General features: G+C 41.6%; 1 protein-coding gene across 4 annotated transcripts in view; it reads right to left on the reverse strand.

Annotated features, from left to right (window-relative positions):
- NADK2 (NAD kinase 2, mitochondrial) overlaps positions 1-18,960 on the reverse strand; it is a 32,634-nt gene extending 13,674 nt beyond the window's left edge. For 3 of the 4 annotated variants that reach the window (XM_015615016.1, XM_015615018.2, XM_015615015.1), the window contains exons 1-5: positions 18,478-18,960; positions 3,730-3,818; positions 3,312-3,400; positions 1,714-1,795; positions 323-406 (exon numbers count right to left, since the gene is read on the reverse strand). In XM_015615016.1, coding sequence (XP_015470502.1) covers positions 323-406; positions 1,714-1,795; positions 3,312-3,400; positions 3,730-3,818; positions 18,478-18,825 — 692 coding nt within the window. In that variant the 5' untranslated portion in view covers positions 18,826-18,960. Of the gene's footprint in view, positions 1-322; positions 407-1,713; positions 1,796-3,311; positions 3,401-3,729; positions 3,819-4,383; positions 4,517-18,477 lie in introns of those variants that run through there. The other variant, XM_033520438.1, reaches the window with a different exon arrangement.
- Positions 18,961-23,329: the final 4,369 nt, after the last annotated feature.

Raw genomic sequence — 23,329 nt, forward strand, 5'->3', positions numbered from 1 at the left:
CAGTCCTAAAATACATTTACCAATACACCCCTTACAAGAATGCAGTTCCTCATTTATGATTTGCTAAGTCAGAAATGAAAATCAATTATTGCAGGTCATAACAGAAGACTTTTTGCTGGAACTGGCAGCCAATATGATAATTTGTATTCCAGTCTCACTCTTGACCACAAACTAATTATTCAACATTATAAACATCTACACAAAATTCACAATTTGAGACCTTAAGATTTCACTAAGCTTCATCTGCTCCTTAAGAATTGCACATGATTGGGTGTTTTCCAATCCCTCTATGTTTTTGAAAACCAAAGATCAGTAATCCTACCTGAACTCACCACGATAAAGCTTCTGTAGTGCTTCAGGAAATGAATGTGTGTATCTCACAGGCAAGCACAGGTGACCTTCTGATCTGGTAGCAAAAAATGACAATGAACATGACAGTATTACTGTTCTGATTTGGTACCTTTGGAAAATAAAACAAAACAAATCTCCCTATGTTTTATATCTAGCAAGCTACACTTCTTATACCTTTATCAATCCCTTCTAGTCTTGCACAGTACCACATCAGCAGCAACACACAGATCTCAGCTCCTGGAGTCTGTGTGTCTGAGATGGGATATTTCTCCCACATTTCCCCTAAAAACTGTCTGTTCAGCTAGTAATCCTGCAGGTGTAGGCAAACACTAATCCTGCCACCACTTCAGGCAAGCAATTTAAGCTTAATAACCTGGCAGAAGAGAAAAAAAGCTTTCTCCACTTACACACAAGTTAGCAACATGAACAGGTAAGCAACATGGCTAAGATCAAAAGAATGTCATGCCAAAACTATAAGAATAAACACTGCTCCCTTCCATGAGTAATACGTGGCAATTTGAAGGCACTTGCTATTTGAACCCTACTAGTCAGGCTTGATAATGCAGAATGGCTGCTCAGAGCATTTGAAAAGTTTTGGAAGAAAAGGTATTAAAGGAATTAACCCTTTTGACCACCACTTTATGTACTAGGAATAAATTAACTGTCAGTATCAAAAGCAGAATCTAAATCTGGACTTCTCAGCAGGCAGAACCTTGGTGAATTCTGAGTTTCGCTTGCCATCCATTCGAAGGTTATACCAACCAAGAAGTACTAACACACTGAATCCACTGAGCTGTAAGATTGATGTGGGCAGGTGGGTGCAGCTTGTGCAGAGTTTATAATAGGACAGTAAGTGCCAACAATTGGCTCAGGAGACTGAGTTTTCTGAGGTGTCTCATGGTTTACATTAAGAAACCACAGCAAACTCCATCTGAGGCTCTACTGGATCCACCTTCTTCACAAAAAAAAATAAGTTTGCGTGTGTTCAAGCACCACACTTATCTGCTTTTACCAAATCCTTCTTCCTAAGTTCTATACTGCCATCTCTAGCTTCAAATTTCTGGTTTGTAATACAAGTTAACTAGCTGTAAGTGCTGTTACACTGGTGTGTGAGAACATTTGTGGCAGTGTAACACAAGCGTGCTTGTCCAATACTACTTAATGTCCTCTCAGATGAGACAGGATAACTCTCTGTGGAAACTTTTCTAAAAAAACAACAGATTCCATTAGCATCTACAACCTACTAAAACAGACATTTATTTATGCTGCCAAATGCTACAGGTATGCCTCATGTACCATGATAACAGATGCATGGAGTGCCTAGTATTAAATAAAGCACTGCCTTCCCAAATATGTTTTTACCTTTCAGGATCAGTATTTATTCCGATGACTGGTTTAAATCTATCAAAGACCTTACTGGCTGCCAACAACATTGTACCATCACCTAAAGAAAAAAAAAAATCAAAAGTTAGTTTCACTTCACATTCTAGAACCCCAAATGTACTCCAGCATTAGTGTTATGTGCTTTTATATCAACAACAAATCAGGCAAGCTGGACAAAAAAACAATGGGACAAAACTACTGACACCTTCTCAAATAAGAGTAGTGACAATTGAATTTGAGATGGCAAACGTGACTGGAAAAAGTACAACTTATCAGCTATACATGCCCAGGCAACTGAACATGGCAGAAGCAAGCTTTAAAAGAGATTTATGGAAATTTCTGTAGGTTTATCACTAGGTAAGAGAAATTCTTTAACAAAAGTAAATTTAGAAAGTATTGCTAAACAAAGCCACAGAAGACAGGAAACAAAACCAAATGTTACTGTGAACCACATAAAAACAATGACTTTAGCTTCCCCCCAGTTGTCCTCCTAAAAGGCAATTTAAAGGTCTTATTTGGCTCTAAATATGCACACTTAGAAAAGAAGTCTTAGGTAAGTAGAAATCTCCAAAGTAGAAAACTTTAAATGTACTGGTTTCTCCAGATATTGGTATTTTTTCCTGTCTGTTAAACAGAAAGAAAACTATAACCTCATTCAGTCTTTACACAAAGATATAAGCTCTGAACAGCATGAAGACATAAGCTCTGAAAACTTGAGATGATGTATCACTTCCCAGCTGCTTGCCTCAACCATGAAAAATCTTGCCACAGACAAACTGGCACTTTAGGGAAATTCTTTGAAATCTAGAGTGTAGAAAGATAGGATGCTCCAGGAATAAAACTTCCTACCCATTCTTCATGGTGCTCAGTACCTAAGGGCAAACTGGACTAGTGGGAAGAGAAAAAGCTGTGGTCAAGCCTATTTGCCACAGATGAGTGAACACTATGTCAGAGCCCAGCAACACAACGCTGTATTTGTAGCATATCCCAAAAAAAAAACAAAAAAACACGGAATGAACGGCTGCAATCCAATATTAAAAATAAACAATCAGGTTAGTTGCTCTGTTGGTTCATCTGGAAAACACTTATCAGTGGCACAAGATGCTCAGAAGCTGCAGACTTTTACCTGTACCATCCAACTTGATACGCCAGTCACTGGATTAAGTGTGAAAGCAAGAAAGACAGTTTGAGCAAGGGGACCATGAGGTAGTTTGTTAGTCTACACCTCACATTGCAAAAACCAATAAGAAGGCCTTAGGGCCACATAAAATTACATGACATCAAGCATTTTATCCTCTTTTGTTGAAAACTACAATAAATTCCACAGTTTATATTGTTTCATACAAGAAAAACTTTTCTAGCAGCCATGCACGGGGATTCACTTCCATGGGCTACATTTTTAGAGACTAGAGGTAGACAAGATGGTCATAACAACTGCTTTTTGTCAGATTTTCTGACAATCAGACTAGCAATATGTTTTCAGAATTTCCAGTTGCTTCAAAAACTGCAAAGTATTTTTGAGAGACATACCTATGAAAACATACCGAAACAAATACTTCCCTTCCATAAAGTCATACCTCCTGCTGATATAACAGCATCTGCCCACCGAACTGTCTCTTCATTATACTCTCGACGCTTAACAAGACGAACTTCTATCCTTTCGTTCCTGTAAAGTTCAGAGAAAGTCTGAATTCTGTCCTGTATTGTTCCTTATCACAGCCTCCCAAAAAGTGGTCCGACAGCTAAGGAATAATTACAATCATATTTGGCTTAAAAACACTTGACACACAAATCCTGTGCTGCTTTCTCATTTATTTTCAAGATGATAATAGAACATGCTAGATAACTGAACTAGTTCACATGATGGTCCTTTCAGGAATGTCTGTTCATCTGCACCCCTCTTCAGTACTCCTACTTTATTAGCATTTTTTTGTTTCACACAATCCATGGATATTTGCACTGTGTCTGAAATACTCAGCATCCATGCAGTCTTACCGTAAGCTGTCTACAACATGCTCCACATTTTTTGTATGAATGCGATGCCGTTCCAGCAAACCAGCATAGTTAGATCCCTTCAAGGCAAGCTGTAAGACACAAATGGTTTTTGCACAAGTTAAGTACAGTAAGTGCTCTTGAGCAACACAGAGAGAAGCTATAAAAAAAAAAAAAAAAGCATGTATTTTCTCTCAGCAGAGATAACTTTTTATAAGCCTTCCATTAATTACATTTCTATATACACAGAGTCAAGTTATATTGACTAGTTCATTAAGTCCATTAAATTAATCAAATGACCACAGCAGTCAAGAATCAGACTACGCAAATATGCAAACAAGCATACTACATTGATCGCCATGCAACTTTAGACACTATGCTCCTCCTAAATCTGCCAAATTATTTAAATGCTACATGAATCCATACAGTTACACTAACTATACTTCTGCCATGTGCTGAAGCACGCAGTTAGCTCAAAATAGTGCTGTAGAGAAGACAGACAACAGAAAAAGCAACAGGAATGACAATTAAGAAAGCAGACCCTGAAATACCTACAGCATTACACTTCAAATTGTATTTGAGCTAAAATGGAAGACTGCCAAGTGTTGGCAAAGGTGACATTTTCTCTGCATAGAAAAAAGCTTAAGGAAAAGCTACCTGCTACTTTTGATACTTTTCCCTGGATTATACGCCACATTCTTCAAAGAAGTTGATAACAATAATAAGACAAACTGTGCAGGTGCATTCTAGACTCATCCTTCCTGGAAACTGGAGAATTTGAATACTTAATCTCAACTCACTCTTCAGACCATGGAAACATTTTGCAGTTTATATAGATACACTCATAAACAGGCAGGTGAGATTACTGACTTGTTGCAGATCAGTTTTGCAACAAGTTTTTGGGCAAGTAATGCAGTCACCATTCGTTCTTTATCTTATTTACCGAGGGGGGCCCGCATCTGGGGCTGATACTGCCAAATATGTGTGCGCATGGAGATAAAGAAAGTGAAAGAAACAGGGTGCAAAGGATGTTAAGCAAAAGGAGTCTATAAATACATTCATAGTGAAAGTGATCCTGCTTTGAGCAGCAAGCTCCTGATGCTCCTTCTGGCCTGAATTAATTTACAATTATACTGTCACTGCTTCCTTTTCCCTGAACAGTTAAAACCAATTTATCAGCAGAGAAACAGAACTTCTCCTAGAGTTTGTGTAGAAGAATTCATCTGTGCCAGAAGCTCTAAACAGGCACTTCCAGCAATTTATTCAAGTGCCTTTATTCAAAGTTTTACTCCATTCCAAGAGAAAGTGGTGCCAGACAGCCTTGTCTAATCTCATTTTCATACACTTCTTAATTCCAAAGTGAAGGGGAGAGTACTGTCAGGATATGACAACTGAAGTCAACCACAATCCAACACCCAGGAAATGAAATCTTTATTCATCTGACACCTGTTCATGTCAAGAAATCCAACCATTAGCTAAGCATGTAAGATAAGACTCAGCACCAAAGAAGTTACAGAAAAGAATGTAATTGGCTGCTCTGGAACTGCATTGCTGTTCCGTTCAGTGCATCTACAATTGGAAATTAACTTGCAGGAACAAAATCTTCGGGTGGTCTTCTAGATGGGATCAGGAAACCATTTCCAAAAGACTCACAGGCTACCTGGATGCATCAACAGCACTAAAGGACAGTGGGAGCAGCTGCCTGCCAGCTATGCATGATCACACACAGACACAGGCATGTGGATGATCAGAAAACATCTAGATAAATATTGCAGGTTATTTTTTCAAAGCTTGCTCACATTGGTTTAGTGGGTTACAGGCTGTTATGTCCCATTAATTGCCTCACATGCTTAAACCCTTTGTTTCTACTCCCGAGCTACAATGCACATGCACCCTGGAAACTTCTAGGTCCTGCAGAGTCCATGGTGTTGCACTGGGAACTTGAATGAAGCTCCTGTGGGCTCTGGGGAGGGAAAGATTACACAGGGCTATGCTAGTTACAGCACTGCTAATTGCTGGGTCAGCTGTCAGCCTCCCATCATCCAGCTGGAGGGGAAAGAAAAAGGTAGAAAGGAAAAAAGGAGGTATTTGCCTCCCACAGACATCTGCTGCTGAGCACCACAGGTCTAATTTTCTAGAAGAATTTTCAATTGCACATTTGAAGCACAAACTGATCTTGCCTTATCACAAGAACTCCACAATCAAACAATTCCCAAAAAACTTTTTACTAAAATCAGGGTTCCTCCAGAAGTATCTGCTGCAAATGAAATAAACACTTGACAAGCAGATTGCTGGCGCAGCACATTCTTCAGGCTGCTGTTAGTTCCACAGAAAATAGAAACCACAAACTCTATCTTCCAATTTTATCTACCTCACTTATTCATCTAATTTGTCAGCATGCTACCCTTCAACCTGATAGAAGAGAGCTTTTATCTCAGAACAGTAACAATGTAATAATTCTCTGTGTGATCATTTGCAGGTTTTTGAGCCATGGACATCAGCAGTAAGACAACAGCTAACATTTCCCTGGCATCACCAGGAAGGAGAGGTATGAGTAGTGCCATTGCTATTGAACAGTCTGTTCTGTAACTTATATTGGCCATAGCTGAGTTAAATTATTTTATCAACAGCTTCAGAAAACAAAGAGGTTGCTCAGCAAATAAACTATCAATATTCTGACAACTGGATGAACCATTTCAGCAGCACGGCAGATCAGGCATTGAATGTGTGGATCTCCTCTTTGAATTCATTTCTAGAACAAGTAAGCATGCATTACTAAGCAAGAAAAATGAAAAGTTAGAGCCTTTATTTTAAATGGGTCTTGATTTGCAAAAGGCTCCAGAAACTACAACAGTCTGTTCATCTCCAGCCTCACTGTCTTCCCTGTCATCCAGCACATGTCTGTGCTCAGAGATTAATAACTTGCAAGTTCATTCATCTAGAAACTCACAGAGATGAAGCCTGAGTGAGCCTAATCACAGTCAAGTACACCCAACAGGAACACTAATCATCAGCTGCTCTCACTTGACCATCTGAAGAATCAGAGAAGTGCCTACAGTCGTTGTGGTCAGAGGCTCAGAATCACAGAGTGGCTGAGCTAGAATGGAGGTCCTCTGGTCCAACCCCAAGTTCAAGCAGGGCCACCTGAATCCACCTGTCCAGATCTGGATGTCTTCAGAAGATCTTCACACATGGAGCCTCTACCGCATCTCTGGGTAAACGATGCCAGTGCCATCCTCACGGTGAAAAGGTGTCTCCCAATGTTCAGACAGACATACCTGTATGTCACTGCCTCTGCTCCTGCCTCATATCCAGCACTTGAATGCCACACTAAAACTATGACAAATGCTGCTGCTGGAAAGAGATTCGTTTGCACTTAGGGCAAAATGTAAGACCAAACTAAGACCAGCACCTGCTTTTTACTTGGAAAGAACTGAAGGCAAAGATCAGGCAGTCCAATTGCTGTGTGCATGATCACCTCCCAGAAGAGCCTAAAGACACTTAGGATGTACAACCAGCACAAGGACAGCCTGGCTCCTGAGCCCAATCATCAGAAAGGCCCCCAAAACTGTGCCAGGATGGGTTTTGTCAACTGACTCCTCAAAAAGGTACAGAAGTATTAGATTCTGCATGAAGACAACTTTCAAGCTATTCTTCCTTCAAGTGCAACTTCAGTAGTAGTCTTAAACTTCATAGCAGAAATGCAATGCAAAGTAGGCTTCCAGAAGAGCTTGTAGTAGAAAGGGGAACTCAGGGGAACAGAACATTTCCTATGAATGGAGCTACTTTTTCCCTAGACAGAAGAAGAAAAGGTCTAAATCAAATATCTAAGAATAGCTCTTCTTCAGTATCCTGACCTGATCCTTCTTTAAGGAAGGAATGATTTTTCATGAAGTTCCTCTAATAGTCACTTACTCAAGGGACATTGTTTGGAGTGAAACTGTCAACTGAGCACCTTCTGCTCCTCATCCTAGTAGAACCACAGAGTGATTTGGATTGGAAGGGACCTTAAAGATCATCTAGCTTCAGCCACCCTGTTCTGGACAGGGACACCTTCCACTAGACCAGGTTGCTGAGAGCTCCATCCAGTCTGGACTTGGACACTTTAAGGGATGGTGCATTCACAGGTTCTCTGGGCAACCTGTGCTAGAGCCTCATCACCTTCACAGTGAAGAATTTCTTCCTAACAGCTAGGGTGTATCTTGCCTCCTTCAGCTTAAAGCCACTCCCTTCCACCCTAGCAATACACTCATTGACAAAAGGTCCCTCTTCAGCTTTCCTGTGGAAAAGCACCTTAAGGTACTAGAAGGTGCTATAAGCTCTCCTCAGAGCCTTCTTTTCTCGAGGCTGAACAGCTCAAACAGTCTTGTCCTCACAGGAAAGGTGCTCCAGCCCCATGATCATCTTTGTGGCCCTCCCCTGGACTTCTCCAGTAAAATTAGATGTAACTTTTCAGATGTACTTTGGCCTTATATGAATGCATATATATTCTCATTACTAGGCTTATACTTAATTTACAGCACTAACCTTCATGCAGCCTTAAACTGCACCAGGGTGGAGTTAATGCCCCAGTGAACCAATAATTTGTTTTATGACTGTTGGTCATTCAGGAGTTAAACTAAATATCTGACTAGAAAGAAGAAAAAAAAACCAAACAAAAACCCTAACAACAACAAAAAACACAGATCTAGAAACAATTACTCTCTCAATCTTCCACAATGAACTTGCCCACACATGCACCCTTGCTGGAAAACAAGAACAGATCACTGCTTTACAATCTACATAATTTCTACAGAAAGAACCACCAAGCAATACAAAGGGATTTAGAGATCAACAGCTGAAGAGAAAAAAATCTGAATTTTACCCTGAAGACAAAAATATGATAAGCACTAACAGAACAATCTGTTTCTAAGCAGAGTATGGAAGTTTAAGTCCTGTATCTTCATGAATTGTCTCTTGATATTTAACCATGTGTCCCAAGCATAGCCAAAGTCAGTGTTTTGTTCTGCTTTAAAAGAAACAGGATTTTGACACAGAAAAAGTATTTTTCTCAATACATCAAGTTTTGAACTAGAAACAGCTTAGAATATACACATTTCAAGCCATACACTTCACTTAGCTTTCCTGACTAAACTTGACTTTCATTCAAAACTTCCTTAATTATCAAAGATTGTCAATCTACAGGTAAGTAATTACCCTATGTTCTAGTGTTAACTAGTTAAGACACAGCTTGATGTGCAATGATAAAACAAATGCATTTTTCCTTACAGGTCAGGCACACACTAGACTTTTGGATTTCTTAGGAGCTCAAATGAAATATTAGGCTTCTCTATTTCAAAATGTAAAAATAATCCACATATAAGTACATGGGATTAAAGCATGGTTCAGCTTCTGATTCTTAGATAATAAAACTCCCACAACAAAACAGATAAACAAACTGAGCAGCTAGCCTTAGCAGAACTTGCCCAACAGAAATCTGTTCCTTGGAGGCACATTTTAAATGTCCCACAGAAAAGGGTCTGCTAGGGCAGGCACAGCAAGCTTGAACCACAACTTTGAACAGTTAATGTTTTTACCAGCCATAGCTGGGGGAGTTGAATTTGGTGGCTGTACACAACAGATACCCAGGTTTGGACATGACACTAACCTTCACAGTAAGCACAGGTCAGCACACCTACCCTTGATTTATAGCAGAAAACAAGTATCACTTCTGAGTTTCAACTGCTGTATTCACACCAGTGACAGCAAGGCTGTGACAACACCAAGACGTATGGTGCAGTTGATATGCTGGAGGGAGGAGGTGTGATCCATGGGACCCTGACAGGCTTGAGGGGTAGGTCTGTACAAACACCATAAAACTCAACAAGGCCAAATGCAAGGTGCTGCACCTGGGCTGGGGCAATAGCAATACTGGCTGAGGGATGAAGGGACTGAGAGCAGCCATGGAGGACTGGAAGATGGTGAATGAACAGCTGGACACAGCTCAGCAATGTGAGCTCACAGCCCAGAAAGCCACCTCAGGCTGAATCCAGAGCCCCACGGGCAGCAGGAGAGGGAAGGGATTCTGCCCTTCTACTCTGCTCTGCCTTGGTGAGACCCACCTGGAGCACTGCATCCAGAGCTGGGGTCCCTGCAAAAGAAGGGAACAGCACTTCTGGAGCAAGTACAGATGAGAAAAACAAAGATGATCAGAGGGCTGAGAGGTACCTTTAATATCCCCTCCTTTCACAGATGTTGTCTGACTTCTTAAACAAGGAATTGTGGTGTAACTGTTCTTGCACTAGAAACAGTAAATGCATGATCAGATCTCATTTGGTTTAAGTCTATAAAGACTCAAGACAGTAAGATAACCCTATTTAGAAAGACACTCTAGTCAAATTTAAGTATGTATTGAAAAATTCCAAGCTTATTGAATAATACCATTTGGCAAGTCCCTGGCTTGTTGACTCTGACTGGCTGGATGCCAGGTGGCCACCAAAGCCGCTCTTATCACACCCCTTCACAACGAGATAGGGAAGAGAAAATATAAGGAAAGGCTCACAAGTTGAAGTAAAGATGTGATCATCACAGACTAAACAGACTCGGCTTCGGGAAATGAACTGAATTTATTATGAATCAAAATCAGGCAGGATAATGAGAAGTAAAACAAATCTTAAAAAACACCTTCCCTCCATTTGTCCCAACTCTCCCTCCTCATCCCCAGCAGAATATGAATGGGGAAGAATAAGCACGGGGATACAGTCAGTTAATCTCAAGTTTCAGACGCTGCTCAATCAGAAGAGCTCTTTCCCCTGCTCCAGCCTGGGGGCCCTCCTATGAGAGATTTTTCTTATTTGTGGAGACTAGGTCCTCCACAGGGTGCAGTCCCTCAGGAACAGGCTGCTCCACTGTGAGGCCCTGGTTGGGTTAAAATTCCTGCCAGCAAACCTGCTCCAGCACAGGCTTCCCATGGGATCACAGCCTCCTTTGGGCATCCCCCTGCTCTGGTGTGGGCTCCTCCAGGGCTGCAGGTGGATCTCTGCTCCCCCCTGGACCTCCAGGGACTGCAGAGGCACAGCTGCCTCTCCATGGGCTGCAAGGGAATCTGTGCTCTGGTACCTGGAGCACCACCTGTCCTTCCTCCTTCACTGATCTTGTGTCTGCAGAGCTGCTTCTCTCATACATTCTCACTCCTCTCCTCTCTGAGAGCAATTACATTTGCAATGTAATATTTTTTCCCCTCTTAAATATGTTACCAACTGAAATGACATTACCATCTCTAAGTGGCTTGACTTGTGCCAGTGAGGGTCCATCCTGGATCCATCTGGCATCAGCTGTCAGACATGGGGGAAGCTTCTGGCAGCTTCTTACAGAAGCCACACCTGTAGTCCTCCCCACTACGAAAACCTGGCCACACAAACCAAATATACTCAACCTGTTCTTAGCAAAAAGTAATTTCAGTAGAATTATGTTTGCAGTACCAGTGGATTAACCCATTTTGGGACACTCAGCTCCTTCAAGGGCCTGCAGTCCAGCTCATTCAGACTTGCCCAAGTGCTCTGAAACGCTCTCTGAAGTGAACCTTACGTCCTGTCTCAGTGTGCAGCTGCAGGTCCTGAGTGAACTTAAAATGCACTGGTTTCTGATAATTTAATAGCTAAAAAATCCAATCCACAAAGGCAATGCATTGTTTAAAAGAAGGCTTTAATAATGAGTATTTACTTTAACTAAAGCATCACAGAAACCAATCAGGTTCCTGAAATAAACTCCTACTGTGGATCATAAGTATCAAGGCTCAATTTTCCATAAGGCCTTGAACATGAATCAAGTTTTCCAATACAAACTACTGTTGAGTTGGAAGTCATAGCATTAAATCAAACTCCTCCTCCATTCCCAGTCTGGATTACCATATATTATACAAGCCTCTAGCCACTAGTTTTTATAAAAATGTACTAAGTTAACCAATGCAGTAAGTCAGTATTTACCACATAGGAAAGGCAGAAAGCTGGAGTTACCTGACCAGCACTACTGATTGATTTACTATCTTGCAGTCAATTGCTCAAATTTTCCCTATATTGTTCCTGGCTATTTGATATGTTTCTACCAGTTTGCTGCAGGACCCCTCATACTTCCGAAGTCCAGTGGGCCACTTCAGCTAGGAATATTTTTTCCTTATATATTCCTTACATTTTTCTTCAGTAATTTGGACTCCTCAATTTCATTACACAGTATGGCAGGCCTTCAAACGCTGCTGTAGACTAATCTTCCGTAGAATAATGATTGCGAAGTATAGATTTTGTAGTGTTTTGTATACCATTACCTCTGTAATAGCTGACTTCACTTGCAACATTCTGTTCCTGAAGTTTTACAGAAATGCTGCTTTAGGGCAAGAGTTTGATGCACATGAGCAAAAGTTAAAATGCCATGAACTGTTTTCTAATTGTCCATCCACCACATTAAAGCATTATTGTCATTTTAACCACATCTGAAGAACACACACAGTGGTTTCCAATTCAAAGGCTGATGCAGAACAAATTGTTGTGTTAACTATAAACAGTGGTAACTGCTTTCTGCACTAACAGATTTCTAGAAAACCTGTGCAGTCCAAGCAATCCAATCATTCTCATTAATTCAGCACAACACCAACATGATGCTGTAAATCACAACTAATGAAGTCAGCATTAAATTCTGTTTAAAACCAGCATTAAAGTCACTCCCAAGAAGTAGCCTTCTTCAGCCAAATAAACTATCGTATGCTTGGTGATATAGTCCCAGAAGTTTAATTTAGGTGAATTACACTGAAATGTGCTACCTTTACATCTATTTGCTATATGTGACTGAGTATACTTGAATGGTGAACTGTAAAAACAAATCTTATGGAAAAAATAATTACTACATTGCATTTGTTTTCATCACTTTCCAGACTCCTCTTATAACAACATAGAAGGAACTTTTTAATAAAGCAGATGAAAGTAAAGTGACTTAACACTTTTTTTTTACTGATGTAAATATGTCAAATTTCAGAGGTAAACAAGTGTATATTTGTGTAACTTGAAAAGCATTTACACCCATCTCAGTCTCCAATGGATTAGTTAAAAAACTTTATTTCTGAAAAAAATGTGTCTTTAGCTTTATATAGTCTTAGTGGAATATAACCTGTATCTTAAATTCTGTACACTTAAATTCACTAAATATCAATTAATATCAATTATCACTTAATATCAATTCACTAAACTGAATTAGTACTTCTCCCTCTTTTCAGGGTAAGGTAGAGAATAGTACAATCCTAACAGCTTTAGAACACTTTAAGTGCTCTGTAAAAGAACATCTACTGAAAAAATTCACATTACAAGGTAAGAAGAGATGGATAGTCTGAAGTCAACAGAACAATGAAAAACTTCACAGTATCACCTCAAAAGGAAGTTTCTATTCATAGATACCATCTTCAAATATATCTTGTACTTCTGGATCCACAAGAGGGCACAGGGTTAAATGGCCTAATACTTACAGATTTTCAGAAAAGCAACTTTCCTTTTAGTTACCTGATAAATTACCAGATTTCATTTTAAAATTAGAATTCAGCTGAACTTTGAAGTCTGCATATCGCTTTTTCATTCTGCTGCCTTCCTTGCATTTGCAAAAATTCTAGTCTTCTGAAAATACTTGAGTAGTACTTTCTAAATAAGTGCTCAAGAGGATCACAGACATCAGTATTGAAATGCAGTCTTCTAAACCAGAAACCTAAGAACAAAATACCTGGCTGTTTTCCAAAACTGTATCTTCAGGTGGTGGTATGAGAGCTACAAGCCTGTAAACTAGTACCTAGGAAAAGTAATTCAAAAGTGATACTGAAAGGGTATCTTTCACCACTTAGTGTAAAAAATAGCAAAGAATTTTTCTGTAATTAAAAACAAAAATCAATTACCTATCAAGTTAAAGGTAAAACAGTACATTTCCCACAAGAGGGAATTTTCTAAGAGACATGAAAACTTTACTGCACAGGCTGACAACAGCTGGTGCTGTACACATCTAAATTAGGAGCTGGAGGGCGGGAGGATAGTGCTCTGCTACACACACCCCCCAAACACCCCATCCACAGTTATGTGGGGTGTTTTGGTGCACAACATAATGCCTGCTGAAGTTCACCTACCTGCTGGGCAACACTCCTTCCCTCTTTCCTGACCAGCCCTGCTCAGGATGGTGCTGCTTCCTTATGAACCACTTGTGTGAGTTCACACTGGCCTCCTTCAGGGGAGGCAGTATGCCAACAAGTTACCTCTTCCTTAACCAGACACCAGTTTTCTATAAAGCTGTATGAACTTCACATCACCGAGATTACCACCCCTAGCAATTAGCTGCAGTGGTCCAAAAGAACTGGAACTTGTTCCAAACCTCCAACTTGCTTTTCCTCCCTACTCCAAATAAAGACACATAAACCAACCACAACAGAATATCATCTCTAGTCCACATTGAACAATTTCCTTCCAATTAAGACCAAGACAAACATAACTTTCCATATGAAAAGACATTTTCAGACGTTATTAGAACTGTGTATGAAATGTGTTTGGGCAGGTTATCTTCCCTAAACACCTTACAGCTGTGAGAAGTCAGCAGCTTATCAGCTCTGCACTGTCAAACAAATCAAAAACCAGAAGTCAGTAAAAAGCTTTATCTATTACTGGGGCGTTATATTCTCTAAATTTACATTAAGGACAACAGCAGTGCCTCTTCTGCATGGATTTACTGAGAGTGAAATAAACAGCACCTGAAATAGCCTTCAGTATTAGTTAACTGTATCATTCATCTTTTTTAACTAGTCATTTTTAGATGCTAATCCCAGTAAACCAGGTTACAAGAAATGCAAATTGATGTCACTTCTGGTAAGCAAACTGTTTGCAAGGACTTGGGAGAAAGATTAGTGTGACTTAAAGCTGGTAACTGCAAGTTTTAGAAATCCAACAGCCCCTTTGAATTTCATAAAGGCTAAGAAAAATATTACTTGCATGATATGATGCACAAAATTTACTGATATAACACTTTTTTAAAAGTGATGGGTCATTTTGGAACAGTTTTGTTTTGTGGTATTATAAATCCATTTTTATAGGTCTCTAATCTTCCTTCTTAATGGAAGACTCTGAAACCCTTCCCTGTACAACAGCATACACAACACTTAATTACACTTTTCAGACTAGGTCAGAATCATACTACAAATTATGATAGTCAAATGAGTTTATATATAGAATTACAAACAGATTTTAACAACTTAATTTTTAAGCATGCAAGACAATCTGCCACAAGATAGGTAAAAACAACTGCCTGGATCAGGCATGCACAACCTCCATGTAGAGAGGAAATTGAAGATAAACTCCTGAGTGTTTAGTAGGTCTGTGAAAGTAGCCCTTGTTCTCCATCTCTCCCCCATTAGTTCTGCTCTTCTGCTGTCTGGACTGTTTCTTTACCCCTCCTCGCTCCGTTTACACAGAGAAAGAATTTTGGAATTGTGACCTTGCAGCTTTGACTTTGCAACATATCATAGTGTTTGTGTAATACAACTCACTTGGTGTCCAAAAGAAAGACCACAGAAGGGTTTAAGCTACAGATGCCCTTTATGGCTTACTAGCAACGTCAGCCAGTCACCTGCATTACTGGTATTCTGCTTCCTGGAGTGATTTATACTGAGTGTATCATAGATAATGATATATACTATGATCTGTATCATGTTTTAGTACTTGTTGATGTATGCCAATGATTTATCTTCAGCCTCCTTAAACATGGAACAAATCTCATTAGGATGTACACCCAAAGACACCAGCCTCCATTTCTGCATTAAGTTACTTACTGCATATTCAGTCTTAATACATAAACACATTGATAAAAAAGCTACGTTCAAGGCTGCTATCCTGTCTTGTTGATCAGGCAGAACTGATTAAGCCCACAATTTTTATCAATTGTGCTCTACAAGTAGCTAAAGCTTCGAAATACAGACATCAGTTATCTTCTAGAAACTTGCAAACATCTCTTTTGCTCACAACAGGCAGGCAACAAGCCCAGGTATGGTTGCTCAAATCTAAGCCTCAAACATTGTCTTCACACTGAATTTCTGTATTTCAGACACCCAGTGTCTGGACATCTGAAGGTCCATGACAAAGGACGACAGCACCTTTGGTGCTGACTCTCTCACACCACAAGTGTCCTCCAGGATCACCCAACCCTGCAATGCAGCCCTCACCACCAACACGCCTGGGTCAGCCAGCAGCTCCGAACACCAAAGCTGCAAAATCTTTCCTATGTTCTCTTGCTTTCACTCTGCCTGCATCTCAGCATGAGGCTTTCACATGAACTCAATGCCCACCCTGCCTTCTGTGTGGCCCTTCAACACAACTGAGCTGCAAATCCAAAGACAGTGTGTCTGGGCCCATTTCTGAGATCTTGGAGCAGCTTCCCAAGTCTCCCCAGGAGAAACAGAGACACAGGGAGCATGGACTGCAGCTAACACCAGGAAACTAAATGCATAGTGTTCCCAAGCTGCCCACAATGGCAGTGCGGGGGAAGGACACTTCACAGCAATCACTCTGCTACAAAGTGATCTCCGTCCCCAACAAAGATGCTAAGAGCCTTCTGAATCTTCATGTGACATATTCAGTGAGGCTGCCATTAACTCAGTCTGAGGAAAAAAGATCTGAGACCAGTCACAGCAGAATGCCAATGCAGAAATTTTTACAAGTTAGCTAAAAAATTTAAGAATTGGGCAGAAAGGATAATTCCTTTGCTCTATTATTTTCTATTTCAAATACAAAATTCTGTAAAACCTTTTCAATCTGTTCTTGCACAAATCTTTGTACTCCTGCCCATATAGCAAGAGCTTAACTCAATATTGCTACACACATAGTTAGGCAAGTTGGGCTTTGTCTACCTGGCGACACCATGTTTTATTGCAATTCCACATAAGGCAGTATTTTAAGGGGAAAGGTAAATCTTAAAAAAGCACCAGTCCTAGAACAGAGATTCTAAAATCATCAAAATACCAAGAACTATTGTGTACCTGTAAGTTTCTCCAAAAGGACAAACTCTAAGGTGTTTCTGCAACTATTACAATCACCTACTGAATTCATAGTTACTTTTTAAAAAATGCATATTCAGAATGATACAGGTTACTAATCATGCAAAATAAGCATTATCATGAATAAACAAACTGCAGCTACCACTACATTAAGCCATGAGCACCTTAAGGGATGTGCAATGCTGCTCCCTGATTCAGTGTCCCAGTCCTGCCTGTACAGAAGCAATTAGGGAAAAGTAACCAAACAAACCCAGTCTGCTTTTCCTGGGCTTAGCTGCACACTGAGGACAATCTCTACACTCAACAAGAAATAGTTTCTCACAAAAACCTAAATGAAAATAAAAAGTCTCACAGCTGAGCTGTGAGAGATTTTTTTTTTTTAACTAACCACTGTATGAAAGGAAGTACTCAGCAACAGGAACGTACATCAGAATCAACACAGACTGACATTAAACTTGTTGAACTGTGACTACAGAGCTATAGAAAATGTGTGAAAAATGTTTGGACAGGAATTCCATAGGAGCTAGATGACCAACTGAAGCACACAGACATTGTTTTAGATACTGTACATTTTATCCCAATTCTTTACAAAGCAAGGCTAAGCAGCTATTTGTCCTTGCTACACAAGCACATGTACAAGTTTAGTCCAAACACTGCAAACTAACAGAGATCTAAAATACTTCCAGTTGTAAGACATGAAAGACTTGACAGACACAAACTAATGTGTGGACAAATTAATGTAATGGACTTATTCAAAATCAAGGCATAATAATATAAGCTCATGACATGGACTTCACAGACTGCTGGCAGCCAAAGTAACTCCTCCAGGAGTTACCATCTTTCAGTCCAGCTGTGACAGACGAACACTGGAAGGAGACAGCCACAAGGTAAAGGGAGAACTGGATGAAGCCACTAAGCATGATGAAGATGAAGACGCTGGGTGCATGTACCAGCTCTGAGAGATACTTGTTTTCTTTTAGTATAAGCTCAGAAATGGACCTTTACATTAAAGGTTTCTTAGAGACTAGAGCAAAAAGCTTTTCTAAAAACTTTAACAGTGGATCTGAGAGAGACTTGGTTGTCCGGATGGAGGAAAATATGTAAGGATGGAGTGAGGATGTGAGGCAAGAAAACAGAGGAAATGCAAATCAGTCCTCTTCAAGACATAGAGATTTTCTACAACACTGTACTTTCCTCAGCATGCACTTCTCTGATCTTTATATTACACGAATTATATTACAGAAAAAAAAAAAAAAAAAGACTGCAGTTTGCTGAGGGCTGCTGGAATTCCTCCGAGGGTAAAACCCACACACGCTTACTACACAAATCTCTCAGCAGCCTGCAAGCGATGAATGTCCAGCGGCGCGGCTCGTGCCCCTCTCCCAGGCGATGCCACTCGGCGGCTCCATTGGGATCGGAGAGCCGGGGAGGGAAACGGCGGGAGGGCAGAGCCGTGGGCAGCAGGGTCAGAGCGCGGGGAGAGCGGCCGCGACCCCGCTCACCTCCACGGCCGCCGGCTCCGCCCCACCAGGGCCCGGGGAAGCCCAAGGGACACTCGGACACAGCGGCCCGGCGGCGGCCCCGGAACAGGGCATCACCCCGGTCATCCCTCGCCAGAGCTGGGCATCATCCTGGGTATCCCCCCACCCCTGCTGAAGCCCCAGCGGCAACGCCCTCGGCGGCCGGGACCGACGGCCCCTCCCGCCGCTCACCAGCTGCTTCAGGTCCTCCTCGGAGAGCCCGGCGTAGCGGTACCGCTGCTGCTCAAATTCGTACCGGGTCGTCTTCACCACCACCGCCACCCGCGACGGCCGGAACCCACCCCCCGCCGCACCCGATCCGCACGGCGCGGCCCCCGCCGCCCCCCGCCCGGCCGCCGCCGCCGCGAAGGAGCTCAGCCCTCCGAGCGCGAGTAGGCGCCGGTGGGAGCCGCCGAGCAGAGGCAGCCACGGCGGGGCGGGGGAAGCCGCCGCCCACTGGCAGAGCAGCGCGGAGCGGCGCGCTACCGCCCGGCCGGCGAGGCGGAGCCGACCACAGGGGAAGCCCCAAGAGGAGAACATTTCCCGGGCTCTGCGCCGCTCCCCGGGACGGGCGCGGCGCTGCCGGTGGCGGCTGCGGCCGCTCTGCGGCGGCGCCCGGCACACATGGCCCGGCCGCGCCCGCCGCCCCGCCCACCCCTCGCGCAGCCGCCGGCACCGCCAATAGCGAGCGGCGCCGCCGTGTACCCGCCCCCCTCGGGGGCGGAGCCAGGGGACTCCCCCCGGCGCGTGCGCCCTCCCCGGCCAACCGGGGCACAGCGCGCGGCGAACGCGTGCCCCACCCCTCGCCTGTGGGAGTGCCGCTCGAGCATGCGCAGAGGAGAGGGCCCACTCCCTGTCCGCTCCTGCTTGGGCCCGCCCCGAATCTTGGTGGCGCGCGGGACGGGGCGCGAGGCACGTAGGCGGCGCGCGGCGGATGTGGTTGTGCAGAGCGTCTGTGGGCGCCCTGAGTGGTGTGGGACCAACCCCCGCCGTGAGGGGACAGTGACCGTGTCACCAGTGGTACCCAGTGTCCCGAGGCACAGGAGCAGTAACCCCAGTGCTTCCCGTGCCCACAGTGTTCCTATCAGCGCTGTGTCCCAGGGGACAGCGACAACGCCACCAGTGCCACACCAGTAGTCTCAGTGTTCCGAGAGGCAGTGACAGTGTTAAAGAGATAAGAAGGGAGAAATTACTTGGTGTTAGATCGTGAGTGTGGAAGTCTCACGAGTTCAGCTGTGCTCGGTCTTCGTGATAGCTTTACAGCACCGCAGAAAAGCAAATACGAACTGATAAAAATTTATTAGCGAAACTTCAGATAGCTTTAGGGAATATACAAGAATTCTGAGACTAAGCAGCGTTCTGAGACTAAACAGTGTTCCTAAATTGTGTCCTCCCACAGTCTGTGGAAGTCAGGTGGTATTCCCTCGCCGAAGGGCTGGCCTGCTTCCCGGGGAAACTGGCGGGGTAGGGAAGAAACTTGTGGAAAAGAATATAGAAAGGTGGGAAAACACAGCACGTGCTGTGTTTTAGAAGACTAAATACTGCATCTGGCCCGGAGAGATAGATATAGCTTAAAAGCTATTTTTGTTATCCGTGCCTGTTCTGGTCTTTGTGACATTTGCCAGTGTCAGGACGGGCAGAAAGAACCTGGCCTCAGCATTGCGAGACAGCATCTGGCAAGTCCAGGTAAAAAAATAAAATAAATAAATAAAAAGAAAATTAAATAATCCATCCTGAGTTACTTTTTAATATTGTAAGCAAGCTGTGCACAAATTCTGTGGGGGTTTGCGTGATTATCAATAACTGCATGCGCAGGCCACAGACGGTGTTTCTGTACCGAAGGCTTCACTTAGACAAGCATTTCTCATTTATCACCTTGTTCCTGATCTTCCCTGGGGGAAGGGACTGAAGCAGCAGCTCTTGCCTGTCAATTCAGCACTCTTCTACAGTGATTTGCCAAGAGTCTTGGGAAATGAACATAGCTGCAGCCATTCCGCCCATCCCACAAGACAAAGGCTCTCTCCACTCTTTGCTAGTGGGTAGGAGGATTTTTGTCTACTGATTAGCTTAGCCTTGAAGGAAAATACCACAGAACAGATTACCAGGAGACCAATTAAACATAACTAATTCCCTTGCTAACCAGAAAATGCCTCATTTTGTGTAACCATTAACTTTTAGGTTGTACAGAGGAGTAGATAATACAACATCCTGGAGACCTAAAAGATATAAGAGATTTTGAAAATTTATGACTCTGTTTGGAATGGTATCTATTTTATAACTTAGCTGACCATTTAGCTGCTCCTCTAAGATTTTGTGCTTTGTGTATTGTCTATGTATATGGAATTGTTTTGGTCTTTGAAAATCAAATCACCTTCACCCACTAAGTTTGAATATGAAACAGTATTTTATTCTGAAGTCATGCAGTTACCATGTTATGGTCTTTTGAATTAATTCCCACAGCAAGCTTATAGCATAAAATAATAAATATATATTTAAAAATGTAAATTCAAATCAGTATATGATACCTTAAAGTTCTGGAAACAATTCTGAAGCACAGGGTATGTAGTGATTAATCCACAGTTCCCAGAAAGAAGTCTCTGACAGACTAGCTCTTTGTCAGGGTACACGGATTGTCTGATACTCCACTGTCTTTGCAGAAAGGGATTTAAACTTTTTATAACATATAAAATAGAGTTTGTGGAATGTTACTAACCTCTCCCTCACTACAATTCTTCATTTGAATATACACCGGATATACAGCAAGAAGACATGCATATCTGTTAAATGACCCTTTACCTATTTAGAGATCTATTTAGTTTGTGATGTATTACATGTCTTCATGCCCCATTTTCAATGACTTTAAAACAATATACCCAGTGGATTAAGGGACAGATTCATTAATGCAAAGTTAAACGAATAAATATAGGCATTTAGACCTGGTATCCTTTTAGGATACAAATATGGACTAGGAGTGAATTCCCACTGTGATAAATTTTTGAACCTCTGGCTGACCAAAAACAACTTTGCTTTGGGCACAGAGTACTAAAATTTCTTCATGGAAACAGACACCTCGATACTGCCCAAAGTTAGAAAAATGCTTCAGAGAAATGCTCATTTTAGACAGCAAGGAGTTATAATACATGATGTAAATTTCAAAACACAAATGCATAGAATACCAGACCTCATTATCTCTATATGCTTCAAGTTATATATGAACTTTAAAAATACCTATGTAATACACAAAATATTATGTGTAACAAAGTAAATGGAAAATTTCTACATAAACAATAAATGATTCCCTAAATTATTTCACTAGCTGCAAAACTGGCAATGTCTGAATATGCCAGCTGTTTTATATAAGATAATCTCTGTATGTAGCCTATTTCCACCAAAATAATGTGTATATATTGCTTGTAGCGCAGTTACAATCCAGGAAAACTATTCATTTCTACTCCTTCTTGAAGTCTGTAAATAATGCCTTCTTGTGACAGTTTAATTAATAACCAGCATAAAATTAATTTATCAAATTGTCTGCATTGTCTAGACTTACTATATGTGACCCTCAGTGCTGCTGGTAACAGAAAGTGATTGTGGTTTGTTTGTTTTTAAAATGGAGATGCTATCAAGTGTTAGATGTGTTCACAGAGGAGGAGGTAAACCCACCATCGCCGTAACATTTCATGAAACCAAGTCCTTGGATTTTGAGACCAGCTGACAGCAGCTGTTAATTCTGATAATCCAGAGGAAAACTCCAGACTAATACTTACAGAACGTCACTCGTGCAACACGAAGAGTCTTAACCAGGCACGTAGATGAAAGTATTAGCAAGTGTAGTCTGATAGAATTTCTGATTCCAGATCCTATCTGTGTGCTTGCACTTCGCTAGCAACTTATGTACCCTCATCACTGATTACATAGTTGAGTCATATAATTTGTTTCAGATATTCCAAATTGCAAAATCAAGGAAGAAGCTTAAGAAAAAGCATAGCAAGTGGAGCTATTCTTATCAATGCAAATTAATGGGGTTTTTTTTCTACAAAGAAACAGTAAGAGGAGCAAACTTTCTTGTCCACACTCCCATTAGAACATATTTTAATTATCAGAGATTTACTTTCCTATTTTTCTTTCCACTCTTTGTTTATGCAAAGCAAACTGCACCATCTCTCAAGTGGTCTAATACAATTGACTTCAACATTTCAGAAGCAATTTGAATATGCTCAAACGGCTGCTGACACATTATTTTGTACAAATATCTTTGAATGTGAAACACAAACTGTTCTGATTTAAAATCCATTATTTAGGGTGGACAGAGAACATCTGTAGAATGGAGCATGCATGCTTTTTCTAAATTTTCCTGCCAACATGCCCCCGTGGTAAGGCCTCTAAAACCCATCTAAGGGAAATGAGGATGCTCTTTCCCTCCCTGTCCATATCATACCGTCTGTCACTAGCAGTGAAAGCAAATATACTAGGAGTTTATCCTGTATTCATTTATTCAATAGAGACATTACCTAATTCTTAACTTCATACAGTCTGCCTACACTGTTTCAGAGGTCACTAAAGAGCATGACATAAAAACTAAGGGCCAAGATTTATGAAGATACAAAAGCCTCCAGAATGTGAAGTTGGACATTGAGTCTATCCCATCCAAGTAGATTTTGCTGGAAGTTCATAATCTTAGTAGAAGATATCATTAAAATTAGGAACTGTTAGTTTTCCCCTGGGAATATTACTACTGCATGAATATGTAAGAAATTCCAGCCTCTATATCGCTTTTGTATATCAATTTGTCACTGGAGTGTGTCATAAATAAATAAAAATTCATCTGGAAAAAAAATTAACGGTGTCTAGTTTCATATGGATTTGAGTCATGTCTCTCCACCTCTCTTCAGGCCACAAGGACCCATACTTCCATGGTCTATTTCTCCTTCCTCCCAGAAAGTGCTGCAGTTTGTACAGAAGCAGAAATACACCACTCAGCCCCACCCGCATCACAGAAAATACCAAGTTTACCCTGAAACTTTTTTCTAAAAGGATGCCTTTC

This window comes from Parus major, chromosome Z (genome assembly GCF_001522545.3).
Source record: "Parus major isolate Abel chromosome Z, Parus_major1.1, whole genome shotgun sequence".
Taxonomy (NCBI): Eukaryota; Metazoa; Chordata; class Aves; order Passeriformes; family Paridae; genus Parus; species Parus major.